At 37.3% G+C, this 14,872-nt stretch overlaps 1 protein-coding gene across 4 annotated transcripts in view; it reads right to left on the bottom strand.

Moving 5' to 3' along the window:
- CTDSPL (CTD small phosphatase like) overlaps window positions 1-14,872 on the bottom strand; it is an 86,140-nt gene that overhangs the window by 33,012 nt on the left and 38,256 nt on the right. For all 4 annotated transcript variants that reach the window (XM_074899841.1, XM_074899842.1, XM_074899843.1 and 1 more), the window contains exon 2: window positions 5,000-5,154. In XM_074899841.1, the coding sequence (XP_074755942.1) occupies window positions 5,000-5,154 (155 nt within the window). The remainder of the gene's footprint in view (window positions 1-4,999; window positions 5,155-14,872) is intronic.

The following is a 14,872-nucleotide window of genomic DNA, read 5'->3' as shown; positions in this document are numbered from 1 at the left end:
GTCCAGACACTGAAAGCACTTTTTTTCTCATGGCTTAATATATACAGATGAAATGACAAATCCTACCTTTTCACTTAGCTACATAATTTTAGTTTGAGACACAAATTTTCAGTACTGAGTCCTTTCATTAATGCTGTCTACGGTCACGTATGGGATCAATGAGCATCAAATGACAGATCACACTATTTTGCCTTTTTTGAGAACAATCTGTATTCAAAGATAAGCTGTTTCATTTTCAAGAATAAACCCCTTAGAGAAGCAGCTGATCGAAAGAATGGATTTATCATATTCATTTCTTAACACAAAGCTTATACAAGCACAATAGGTTATTTAAAAACAATAATATAGTTACTATCTGACTCTTTCATTGACTTGGAATATCAAGCTTTGTCTCTTAATATAGAAGAATTTTTGGGATGCAAAGAAGGTCAAAATGAGTAGGCAGGGAGAGAGGAACCAAACATAGCTATGCAAAGGGGGGGGTGTTGTTTTTTAAATAGACCTGCCTTACCACAATGCTGGTGTTAACCAACAGAACCAAACACTAGGAAGTTTCTTGTCCTGATCAGTAAAGGTTAAGCAGGAGACAGAGTACTATTATTTACATTAATCTCAATTATCTTTCTCCACACTGAAAAGCAAGACTAGCTTCTATGTCTATTTGGAAAGCATGCTGTTAACAGTCTCTCCATCAGAGTGTCTATGCTCATGCTGCTCCTCTAGGTCTCTTGCATGAAGGACATACTACTTCTGACCTCAAAAACATGCTCCCTATAAGCCATTTTTCTCACTCTGGTGAATTATATTCACATGGGACAGAGAAGATCCTTCTTCCTCCACTGTGTTATAAATAGAGTTTCTTGAAGCAGACAAGAGTGTTGGAGACATGACAATAGGCCATCAAAACAGCTTTCCAGCATCACCTTGGAGATGACAGCATTGTGCAGAAAAAAAAAGTAGGGAGAAGGAGACCTAATTTTTGTAGTGGTTAGGATAAATGAGGTGGAAATTCAAGGACTTGACCTTTCTGGCTTCATTCCTGTTACAGGGAAAGCAGCGGGGGCAGCTGCTCCCCCAGAATAAACCTCCTTCTAATTCTGTCTTTTTCCCTGTTGAGCGTGGATCAAGACCTCCTCCTCTAATCCAACAAGTATAAAAAACCCTTTCCTCATTCATGCTTCATCTTGTTGAACATGAGCCATCTGCCCTATTTGGATCTAACTGTGAAACAAAAGCAAAGATGACTCTAGTGGAAGTGGGTTGTAATTGAAATGGCAAAGTGCCGATAGACTTGTCAGAGCTCCCTCAGCCACCACGACGAAAAGCAAAGGTAAGAAAAAGCTAGCTTGCATCTAGCTTCTCTCACCTTTCTCTTTCTGGATCCCTCTTTGAAGCCTACAGATGAAATCTGTATCTGAAAACACTTCAAAACTCAGGTAACAAACTAACCCAGAAAAAAAACCCCTTATATTCAGAAGCATGCCCAGAAAATACACAAATTGAGTCAAGGTGCTAACTGAAGAACAGAAACTGAAATTTGAATTTATTCAGAAGAAAACAAAAAAACTTTCCCTCTCCCTACACTCTGGCCCCTAAAGAAAAAACTGTCTGGAAGGTGTTGGTGAGCTGCCTGCTGCTGAGGAGGCAAGAAAAAATTAGTAAGAATTTAATGAGGCTGAACATTGTGTGCTCCCAATGACACATCTGGCTTAGCATCCAAGCTGCAGACAGGCCAATATACCCACTGTAATAGATATTACATCTTAGAATACATCTTTGTGCTGCACTAAAAAGCTGTTGTATTTTAAGAAAAACAAATGTACAATAGTTTCAGTAAATACAAGTTATTATTGAAAAATGCTGTATTGAAACTTCAGAGACAGAATGGACCATTCATTACCAGTATTAGAGTCACACTTGGACAAGCAGCTGCTATTGAGTAGAAGGTTTAAAATGAACTCAATACTTTAAAGAAGTTTTTGGGCTTTTTCTCCCCCTAACAGAACAGAAGTCCACACTGAAAAACCCTGTTTATTCAAACCCATGCTCAGTTTAGTGTTTCTTTCAATCCTATGAAGTAGTGACATGACACTTCATTTGCCAAGCATAATCAAGTCACATAATTTGGTAAAATACTAAGTGAAGCACTGATTTCACTTTTTTCTAATACAACAAAATAATAATAAATTTTAAATCACACAATTACTCTGAACAAAACTTCAGAACTGCATTTCCAATTACTTTATAAAATACTCTTCCTTGCTTTCTCTTATTTATAACATGTTAGCATTTAAAGAATCAAGACTACTAATTAAAAGGATGTTCGCTTGTCTCATCAACTTCGAGAATATGCCAGGAGCAACACAGAACAAACACTGATTTCGTGTTAAACCAGCAGAAGCTTTCTCCATTCTTTTCCTTCCTATGAACTCTTTATCACCAGTTTTCATGTAACAACTCTACTGAACACTAAAGACAGAAGGGAAGTACATCCAAGCCATTTTACACTAGTGTCTAATGGTAACTATTAAAGTTATTGTGCAATTTTCTTTTTCCCTTTTTGAAGGAAAGGGTCCCAACACATGAACTGACTGGGCCACATCAGAAGTCACCTGTGATGTAATAAATCATTAATAAAACATACAAAAGATAAAGCAGGTAAGTGACAATTTGAACAGCAGCTCAACAGAATTTAAACTATTCTAACCTGGCAGGCAGAATAATGCCAAAAGAACTTTAATTAAATAGCAGAGGAGTTTAAGCAGTGTGTTGTCAGACTTCCTTTTCTAAAACAGGTAATTTTGTCATTTCTGAACATTTAATTTCACCAATTTAGAAACTGAGGCTCACTGTTGCATGTACTTTCCCCCAACTTACTTATCATTTCTGAATCTAGACAAGATGCTCGGTGTAACTCGATCAAATCCAGCCAACCCGCACAGTCCTAAACCACAGCTCTAAAAGCGCTAGCCTGACAGCGTAAGGATATTCAAAAATATCCAAGTCTTCAATGCTGATTTTCTTTCTTTAAAAGAATTTCCTACTTATGTTAACCGTATTAGCACTCAAAATAAAAACAGCACATAAAAACACATACAGAACTTACTAGTCTTTAATACTGCATTTAAAATAGAAATGTCACAGACTTATTTGCACTCACTTAAGAACTACTGAAAAGCTCAACTATACTTAATTTCTTCTAGAAAGATCTGTATGCATCTGAGTGAATTTCATTCTACTTGAAGAAAATGCACTCTTTAATTCCTTGAACTTTCTACTCTAGCAAGCTGTAATCTGGTAATTCTACACATTCTGTGATTTATATCTTGGGCTCATGTACAAGTACTGCACAGCTTCAGGACTGCTCATTAAGGTAGCACAGAGTGAGGATGGAAACTTCTGTGAACATACATGCAATCACTTGCTCAAGGCGTAAGATATATTTATAAAGTAATTAAATGTTTTACAAAACGCAACCTGAAAACTACTGACTCCGGACCATTTTAACTCACATTTTCTATAGAAAAAACAAACTCTTCATTATGCTATTCTTTTTCATGAACTCCCATTTTCTCTCAGCTGCAATTTTGCTAACAGCCTCCCTTCTGCATCCTTTCCATTCCCTAGCATAACTCAAATGGAAATTTTACTAGTTTCCCATTCCTTTTGTTTCTCAGGTGAACGTGTGCATACATGCTACACAGCACTCAGCTTCAGCACATCTAGGCTAGATTTCCCTCATTTCAGTCAAGTACCTTGGTTACAGAAAGAAGTCTAAAAAGACACATATAATTCCTTCTCTTGGCAGTGAAAGTTTCAACACACTTTACCTCTGCGTGAGCAGTTTCAGCATGAACTGTTGCAGTTCAGTCTTTACCTCCACATGTATTCTTAAGTCTCCATCATTTTAATTTGCTTTCCTTTCCTCTCTCACACCAAACAGTTCCTCTGCTCTTATCTCCTGAGCTTTTCATAATTCAAACATAACCAGCAAAATTCAAAACAAAATAAAATGGACTGGATGAGGTAGGTAAGGAATCAGCTGCATCAAATACAAAAAATTAACTTGAAGTCCAGAAGAGTGAAAAGATAGCGATATGTCTCTTTCTGCCACTATTCCCCATCATGGATACGCCTATATTTGCAATCTCTTAGAAGTCCTGGAAAAGTGCAAGGGGAATGGGTTTTCAAGAGTCTAGCACTACAGGAGTTTGAGAGTGCTGAAAACCAACACGGTATGGAAAAGATGGCATTCCTGCATTTGCTATATTGAACTGAAATTCTTAAGTTCATAATGCAAATGCTCTCAAGTGTTATCAGATTTTAAAAGAACATATAAATTCATTAGTGCTGTGATTTTATGAATATGGCAATGCAATATAATTACTAGAACTCAATGAAAGTAACATACTGCTCTGACAGTCAATGCTTTGAAGTGCTAAAAGTTTTTGTCAATTAATTTGACTGATTAGGTAAACAAAACTTAACCTGGAAAAATGTCAAAATCCAATACATGTGGACTCAGTGTGCATTAAATATAGGTGAACTGGTTAGGAAAAAGGTCCAAACAATTATAGCTCTCCCCCTTTCTGACCTGTTTTTATGTCACTGAAAACCCTTTCAACTGACATTCAAACAGGCTCCACTACATCCAGTGGACATATTTTAACCTTCTTGTAGTTGGGAAAGAGAACCAAAGCTAAAGAAAACTCACCATCTTAAATTTTGTAAGAAGTCCACATTTTTTTAGTGTCTTACTCAGGTTTTATATGTTGTTTGCCTATTAAAATGTATAGTGCCAATACCCTTCATGAAAGTTAGTTTTAAATTGCAGCTGAATAGATAGTATTAGCAATTCACCATCAAAACAGTAATTTTTTTCTTTAACTCATAACATGTTCCCCATGAAGGAAACTATTAAAATAAACCTTCAGAATCACAGAGTTAAACCCTGGTCACAGAAGACCTACATGTTAGCAAAATAAGAGAAAATCCTGACCTTCTGAAGTCCTCCATTCTCCTCCACCAAAGGAGGAAGAGCACTGGTGCTATTGGTAGATGGTGGTTCGACATTGTAGTCACGAAAGCAGCAGAATAAGGTGCTAAAGATACTTCGACTCCTCTGCTTCTTCAAGCTGATATTACATTGGGACACTAGGAAAAAAAAAACAGAAAAAAAATAAATGAATGTAGCACAGACTTAAATTTCCAGACTACAATGACTGAATTCGAAATACATGGTTATTACCTCAGATCCTTCTCAAGTCTTAAGATAACCTCACAGAGATTTTCCATCATATTGAGACTGTCCTTCTGTTCCAACACATTTTTTCCTTGTCAAAACTCACATGGTGACATTAGCCTATGACTGATCAACCTGGATCTCTGCACAATCAAAAGTTTTGCCATACTGAGATACTACACATTGAGAGTTTTCCTAGAAATACCCGAAGGAGATACTACGAATTACATTAAATAACTTGCTGCTAAAATAAGTATCTGGACTGAGGAAGCAAACAGGACTGATCTAAAACAGAAGAGATGGCATAAATGCCTACTGATGCCCATGCATATTTTCTAGCCAAATACATGATCACATGTGGAACATTTAAACTCCTGAAAGGGTCAGAAAAGGATCTGAGATATTTCCTCTGTCACTGTTTGACAGCATTGCTGGAGGACGAAAGACACAACACAGAGACAGCACTGTGAGCTGCGACACTGGCTGCAGGAGAAGGAAGTCTGCAGAGGGTGTTACTAAATAAACAGGAGTCCTAGCCTTTCTTTTCAACTTGCTTATTGGTCTACAAGGCTAAAAAATCCTGAACTGGTAAAAAATTACATACAGTTCAATGAAAGAAAATGTAGCATTTTTAAAGACTAAAAACTGTAGATAAAAGCAATGGTTTGGAGAAAAGAAATGCACATTTAGTGATTTCCCTAAGATTCAAACTCCCAAAAATTAGATCTTGAACACATTAAGATTAAAAAAAAAAAAAAATGGAAAAAAGTTGATACTTGATTTGGTCACCAAATATTTTAACGGTCTACTGTTAGCTAGATGTATTTGTTTCCTACATAAGACTGCAACACCTGACATATTTAGCACTCTTCCACGGCAGGGACTGGCAGGTTCACCCTTTTCATCTTGTGCCTTTCGTGCAGCCCTTTTATTTTGATGTTTGTTTATACCACTGCAACATATGCTCCTGAATACTACCCTTGCTAACATCACGTGGTAACACGAGAGACAACCATGTCATATGCATCTTGTAAATAACTGTTTAACCACAACTATTACCATGAATACCATGCACACCTGCCAGAGACAGGCACTCCTCTCTGCTGTCCTGCCTTACCTTAACCAATTTACCCTTTCCATTAAGCAGAGGAGTATCTTAGACTAAAGAGATTAATGGCTTCCTTTTCAGGGGCAACAAATGATTTAATTTAAAATACATGCAAACAAGCCCAAACACGTTATTTTTTGTTCATTTTTTTACAGCTATGCAGTAGTGCATCTTAAAGGACCAAAACCTTTAGAAGGTGGATTACACTGAGAAAAAAGGATGCTATGAAAGTTGCAGCACCAAGCAGGTTAATAGCCATCCACGCATGGCATAGCTTATTTACATTCTTTATCAGAAGGAACAAAACATTCTCCCCATCCTAAAGTTAGTGGGTAAATGAAATTCTTGGTAAGTCCCATTACACACATCAATATATAATTTCCCATCTTTCTTCCCCTCTCAGATTATGAGGGAACTGCCACATACATCTACATTCCTCCTGGTATTACAAATGCAATCAGGGCAATTGGCAAAAGATATACAAATAATATAATTATTAAAATATAAAGAAAATATCAGCAAAAGAAGAGCTGTGTATGAAATGGAACAAATCCCTCCTGGAAGACTTAAGGGATACCATTGCGCTCTGAAGTCAGAAGCTGTGCAGGTACATACGTGCGCTTGACAAGAAAGCCTCACGGTGCAGATTTTGCGTGAACTTTCAAGCACTCTCTGAAAATATAACAAAGTCTTCTGATTTTGTAGCCAGCATAAGCTAGACATTAATACTTTCTCCTCTTAAAGCACCTGAAAGGTATCCAACAGGTCCAACAATTTTCTGTTCTATATATATTTCTGTATTTGCCTAAATATTCTTCAGCCTTAAGGGAGCAAGTGATGTTCACATTCAGTTATTAATTGCTACTAAGAGGAAAGCGTACTGGTATCAAAACCTAAATGGGTTTCATAAGCTTTCACCATTTTAAAAATGCTCAGGTAACAGAATAAAATCAGAATGTTACATTCTGTTTGTAACAAATTTGCAGAAACATGCATTTACAAATCCCCAAAGGATACCTGTGCAGCTATGAAGGACTTTTCAAAACAGCACTTAAGAAAATTTGTAGCGCAAGCACAAACAAGTTCGTTGCAGTACCATTCAGGCAAGGAGAAATCCTTTCTGACCTTAAACACTGAATGAAATATGCTGAAATTAGAACGGGAAGCATAGTGCTATATGTCATGTTCCCTGCAGCTACTGCCACAGAAACCTCCCTAATAATTTGTATTTTCTTTTCAGTGTCTACTTAAAAATATGACAGCAAATAGTCACATCTGAATACTTAAAACCAAAATGCTCATACACCTCATTTACACTAAGTTTTTGTCTTTCCTGGACTTCATAAGGTACAAGAACATAACATTAAACTTCATTCTGCAAACAATTTTAGTGCATTAAATAGTTCTCTCGAAGCCAAAACTGCATTTTATAATAAAGTCTGATTTATATTCTAGGCTGGGATTGAGATAGGTCTTCAATGCAGGATCCATTTCCATAAAGTAAATAAAAAGTGTTAAGCGAGAAAAACTAATTACCAAATGTTTGTGTAAGCAATGCTGCAGAGTACTTTTGAGCGTAGTCTTCGGAAGTTTTGCATGGAATGCAAAAATTTACCTGAACTATCATGTTTGTTCCCAAACCTCATAATGCTAAGATCAGACCATGGATGGTCTGGACACACAAAGAGCGTATTAACTGATTACAGGATGAAGTCCCAAATTTTCAAGAGAAATTCTGCCCAGTAACAACTACAGCGTTTAATAGAAAGGAATGAAAGCAGAGATGATGCATGGGCTCCAGTAGCTATGGCTTTATAAAGACACGTGTGGCAAAGAGACACTGGAACACCTTGTCTCTAGTGATTCCTCAGATCTGTTCACACCTTGCTGCTCTGAGATGCTGTTTGGAGCAAGCCTTTCAACTGGGTATGAATTACAGCAGCATTTTTAAATTCATAACTTACAGCCTCAGCTGCACAGCAGATCAACAGGAACAACATCACCATTTAAGAACGAGCGTTTGTATCTTCTACATAGGGATAAAAGAGGTATTCAAAAAATGTCAGACAAAACCTATGGATTTGTTCAAATCTTTTAAGAATACTTGTCTTCCTTGATCAAATTATGAATTTCAAATCTGGCCGCTCACCTTCACTTACTGAAATAGTTGTTCTAGGAAAAATAATTCTTCATACTGTTTTTCATCTTGGCAATTTTGCCATTCATAATACAATGGTGTTTCAAACAGGTCTTTCCACTAATTTAGATGGTATTTTAAAGAGACCTGTTTTTTTAAAAATAATATATTACAGAGGCTTTACTGTGACTAAATAAATTATAATTTTGGATGCAGTATGGAACAGAAGTTATCAAGTGGCCATGTTGTATTAACATACACAGGTATTGCATACATAGAAAAGATTTGCACTGTGTCTCATTTTTAGCAACTGTGAGCGTGTTATGCATCACAGAAATAGTTTCACCTTCCTTAGTTACAGTGGACCACATGCAATACATGTGCCATTTGCTAGATTTGCTTTTCTTGAAGCAGTTGACAGCACAAATACAACAACTATAAAGGTGTAAAGAAGTATTAATATTGAGTCACTACCATGAATTTAGGTATTCTGGATGCTAGCAAATTTTAAAGAGAAAAACACTGCAGAGGACAAAAAAGTCCTCTGTTCCTTAAAAGCCTATAGATAAGACCAGGTAGTAATGATGCTGGAATAGTAAACTGAATTATCTAAACTCCAAGCCTGAGCAGCATCCAGAATATAGAATTTAAAGGACTTTTTTTTTTTTTTCCCCTTCCATCTGTTGGGAGTTACAATCTCAATTTCTGGAAATGATCTCCTATGACATCCACAGAGTTACTATACTCACTACCCCTATCACCACTGAATGCTGAAGACAGCTTGTAAGTGATCTTTTCTATCTTAAATACTGCATACCAAACACGTAAACACTGTGTACCGGAAAAGCCTAGGCAAAACAACATTGCAATATGAAAACACGTTATCCGTGAAAGCAGAGAAAACTGTAACCAGCAGATATCTGCAGAAGAGTTGAAGAAAGGAACAACACGAGACAGAGCAATGCTTTCCCTTAACACTACCCCAGGTACATTCTAACTGCAGTTTAAGGACCTTCTTACCTGAAGACATCAACTGTGTATGTAACTGTTCTCAGTAAATTCCTCTTTCATTACTTTATCCCATCACATTTTGAACCCAGGCCAAAAGTATCCTGTGGCAAGAAGGTCCACAGCTCAAACAACAGTTTAGCTGTTTCGTAACTCTGATAGTCCTTGTTTCTTATCTTTCTACTGTCTCCAATTCATATTTTTGAGCGTGAGGAGAGGGACTAGAAACACACACGCAATATCCAGGATGAAAGGAGAGCACCATAAATTTATACACCCACGCAATGCTTTGTTCTCTTACTTTTCTACTAATTCCTAATATCTTATATGAGTTTTATAACAAATGAACATTGGGCTAATGTGATTTTTCAGAAGATCTTATTGTAACACCATGATCTCTTCATTAGCAGGTATTTCAGGCATCACTGCAAATGTAAGTCAAAAACTCCTATCTCTTCCCATGCTGAATATTTCTGGTGGCTCTATGCTTAATTTCATCTGATATTTTAGAGGCTAGTCATTCGAAATCATGTCGCCTTCCTATAACTCTTCACAGTTAAGTTTTAAATCTATACACAGATGCACAAATACACACCCCTTTCCCTTCCAAATCTTATCACCTTATTTTCTTTTCCGTATGATTTAATGCTACACCAAAGAGCAGACTGCACAGATCCCTTTCTCAGGGATCTCATGGAGGCCTGCAAGAGCCTTCAGCAAAGCACTTTGTCAGATTATCTGAATTTGTAGAAGATTATTTGCAGACAGAGTCAGAAACAGGAGAACAGCTCTTCCTGCCTAGGAGGGAAGTCCCTCTGGTGCATATTTTCCCTGATTTGAAAGTGCAGGGTCTCGCCTACAATTTCCAGATGCTATTTCTAAAGACTGCTCATAACCTGTGTGGTACCCACTGCTTGTGGGTTAAGTTAATTCTTGAATTGCCTGTAAGTTTCTGGAATCAAAGACTGTCCACAGAACTGTGCTTATCAAGGTCTTCTGGCAAGTCCTAATGAACCCAGAGCATTACTAAGCCTGGGGAGGGGTTCAAGGAAAGATAAAGCCAGGCTTTAAAATAAATTACTGCAATCACATAAGCTAAATGGAAGATATGCAACCATACTGGCTGGTTATACAAAGAGAACAGGAAGAAAAAGCCCCAAACACCACACCCCAATGCTATAATGGAAATTAATACAAGAGTATGCTAATAGAAGTAATCTACAACATCTTCTCAAACCTCCTTTCACTCAAACCATCCTTTGGAGGCAGAAACGTTGCACAGTTCCAACAGCAGCACAAGTTACACAGTAAAAAAAAAAGCTTTTCCCTCATGAACTCTATTCTAAAGTAGTTTAGATCAGGCTTCTCCCATCAAATTTTGCTGTCGTTGTGTGAAACTACAACAGATTGTTGTGCAGCTGCCATACAATAAACCCCTCACTGCTGCAGCAAGCCACCATGGGATGACTGGAGGGCTCTTAATCCAGCCCACTCCTCTGCAGTGCCTGAGCAAACTAATTAGCACTGAATTTTTCCTAATTAAATTAAAGCAATAGCCAGTTCTCCCAAATAATACAAACTGGGTAATAAAGAGACTTTCTGTACGTTTACAGATGAACTTGCTAAACACAGTAAAATTAACATCTGTGTATCACGAACCCTTCATGAACAAGCTCGTTTGTAACGCAAAATGAAGACACAGAAGTCAGGATAAAAAGCAGTATTAAACAAAGCCTTTCTCCAAAAGGAAACTGTATCTGATCTTATTAGAAAAATAAAATTTTATAACCTTTATGACTCAAGATAGAAACAGTTAAGTAACAGAAAACCATTAACTTTTCTTATAGAGCTCCTGTTTTTGTGATGTATTGATGAGGACAGAAATTATTTTACAATACTTGGTGCCAAATCTGTATATGATGCCCATATAACTTTGGCTTTAAATGCCATTTTCAGTTTATCATTAAAATGTTTAATCTTCCACTTAAGCTTTGCAGAAAATATAGCAATAACAGCACTGTTACACACCTGAAACAACTGCCCACATTGGTTTAACATTAAAGCATATATAATCCAAGGAAATTGCTCCATTTATATTCAGCATAATATACCCCCAAATTATCTTAATTTCAACTGAAGCTGGCAACCTCTTTCCCCCAAAAAACATTATTTAATGAACTTAAGGTTTTGTTTTTTCCACTGAAATTATTTCTTTGAAGGCAGGAATCCCAGACTAGTTTAGTGGGGAAAAAAAAAAAAAAAAATCAATCTTTCCAAACCATTTAACTCACCCTCCTTATCAAACCCTTTCCCACACACTGCATTAGTAGTTTGCCCTGGATGGAACTGGTTGCACAGCTAGGGGACAATAAATAAAAGCTTAAATATGTAAGACAGGTGGGGACATGGGGAAAAAATAACCAAGTAACATATTTTTACTTTTGAGACAATCTCTTCATTTCACTTTCAATAAAGTAGGTCACCACACTTGGATCTGAAAATATGTCAGTATGATTTATGAACTTTTAGAAATTTTAGGAAAAATTGAACATTACTATAGTTAACTCATTCCATGATGTTCTGGAAAATAAGTTCAGAAGTTGCACCAGTACAGTAAGATCAAATGGTTACACAAGAAAAAGAGAAGTTATCTAGTGGATATCAGAACACTGCAGTTTACTTTCCATACCTGCGAAAGTCCTACAAAAATACACTTTCACGTAGTACCTAGGACAAAAGGAGAAGAATCATCGGGAAGAACATTAATTCAAGACAGCTAAAGCTGTATGAAGGAAAAAGACCTCTGCCTAACCAAACAAAGCCTTGGGAACACTTTTGTTTTGTCAGCTTAAAGTAAAAAACTTCTTTTGCCCTACATAAATTATTTGTAATAGTCCTCAAATCTGGGTGGATTAAATATCTGCCATTGGTTATTGGATGCTCATTTTCTAGGGATCAGAAGTAGTGAAATTCTGAAGTAACTTTTTAATACACAACTGAGAACTCAGCACTGCTCTCTCTATATGAGGCTGTGACGCATCATGAGATAGATACAGCTAGTAAATGTTAGTAACAGCAACTGTACACAGAAGCCTCCTAACTGACAAGGAGGGATAAGAAATCATGAAAAGGCTCAAAAGAGCACAAAAACCTGACAGATCCCAAGGCAAATTCCAAAACCACAAAGTAGTTGGTATACTTCAGTCTGTACACTGAGTTTTGGTTGGACATACATATATACGATAGTAAAACCTTTGTATCATGTGTGTCAGCTTCTCATATAAGCCATAATTTGCACACCCGTCTTGCAGTGTTGCAGTGTTCAAGAAGTTAGATGGGTTGCTACTAGGAAATACTATGTTAAAAGAAATGCATCTGTCAGAGGCCAACTACTTGTATTTATTCAGCTTGAAGGCTGAAGGCAGATTCACTGGTTCAGGGGCATATGCATTTCATAAGGAAGCTGAATAGTTAAAAACTGTTTTAACAACCTAATTAACCCGCTGAACTAAGTTTTGAGTGAAATACTTTCAAGTTCAAATTAGCACAGATTTTGGCCATCTCCTTTCCTGTTCCAGTGCTTGACAAGCTAACAGGGCTACACTGAGACCACTTCCAATTTCAAGAAGCAGCACATGTAGATTTGTATCTTCACAAGACTGAAAAGTAGGTCTCCTTGTGATCCAGGGAGGAACTAATTAATACTTAGCACTTTCATTCTTGTGCCTGTATCGCTTGCCACTGGAACAGCCAGAGACAGAAGATGGATGAAAATACGAAGGAGAAGTTAGGAGATGTCCACCTTCAGCAGTGTTCCAGTAACTCCTCCAGCAAGATGAGCTAGGGAGCTGCTGTACCATTGCCTTCTACGTGAACAGCTGGACAGCATTTAAACAGAAGCTGAATGTGCCCATCCAGCCTTGCCTGGGTCTCCTCTGAGCTAAAGGAAAGCCCGAGCTATGCTCAGTATCAGTCCTGTGCTGGCATCCATCCACCAGGTCAGCACGTGACATCCTGCGAGAGAGCATCAAGGATCAAGGGCCCATAACAGGGTGCCCTGGTCTTCAAGGCTGACCTGTGCATGTTTGCTTCCTTTTCACATAAGACTACGTAGCAGATGAACACACTAAAAAAGTGCTACAAAGATATACAACGTTTTCTTAACACGTGTAATGCATATACGCACACATATATGCATATACATGCAGTTCACAGTTGAACCTTTTCCTAGTTATTTTCTTTTTTTTGAGAAGAGCCACAGCACTTCATACATTCCAGAGAAGCCTATGGATATAAATTCTCAAAACATACACATGCTTAAAAAAATAAAAGTAGTAAATAAAATAAATAGCTAGCCACACCCCACAACCATTCTCCCATCCGCTGGTAATCTTAAACAGTAACAGAGCTGTCACATTTACAAAGGACCAGAACCACTTGAAAAAAAAGATAAAGAATTAAAAGAAATATAACTCATCTCACTTTCATACTACACAGAAGGCAAGGCTGCAGTTTAGTGTGTGCTGGCGGAAGTGATCAAACTCCAAGGTTTTTTTCCTTTTGCTAAAACAAAATATTTCACTTCTTAAGTAAAATTCATGCAATGCAAAAGCAGTGCTTCAAAAGAGTTTAAGGGAAAAATAAAACACAGCAAACGATGCAAAAGTAGCTCCAGTACCAAAAGATTACTACCATTTTTAACTGAATGGAAAATAATGCTAACTGAACTACACAGGCAACATTATGGAGATGTATTATGCTACAAAATAAACATAACTTTTTGCAGTGACATTATGGAGCCATGCTTCTGTACCTATAGTGCTTCAGTAAATTTAATGTTTAGTCTCAGCCACAGTAATCTATAAATAGTGTAGAAGTAATATCCATAAATGTGATACATTTAAAGTAGCAGCACACCACGAAGATTCACTTTAAAAAGACGTATTTTCTGTAAAAAAAAAGAAAATCAAAGCATTTCAGAAGCTGCAGCATTTCTTCGTTGTTTGAGCAGCTTACTCTTTGCTCAATCTGGAGATTTTCCCAGCGCCGAGGTTTGGAGCGGCAGTTGAACAGGAAATACTGTGCAGTCTGTGCATGCATTACATTCCTGTCCCGCCCCGAGCAGGCGGCCAACAAACAAACCTTTCTTCTAGTAAAAAAAAGAAAAAAGAAAAAGAAAAAAAAAAAAAGGGCAGACTGCACAAAGTTCACCAGCAGATGTGGCCTATGATTCCAAACCAGCCTTTTCTGCTGATAGAAAGAATTTGATGCATTTGCAGTGTTGGTGTAACGTCACAGTTTTGTGAAGCTGGATCAGCAAAGACCTGGAAGTTTAAAGATGAAAAATCTGCAATGCTGAGCTTCTGAAGGGTGCTGT

The sequence above is a fragment of the Athene noctua genome, chromosome 2, assembly GCF_965140245.1.
Source record: "Athene noctua chromosome 2, bAthNoc1.hap1.1, whole genome shotgun sequence".
NCBI lineage: Eukaryota > Metazoa > Chordata > Aves > Strigiformes > Strigidae > Athene > Athene noctua.
This window is presented reverse-complemented; position numbering and strand designations above follow the sequence as displayed.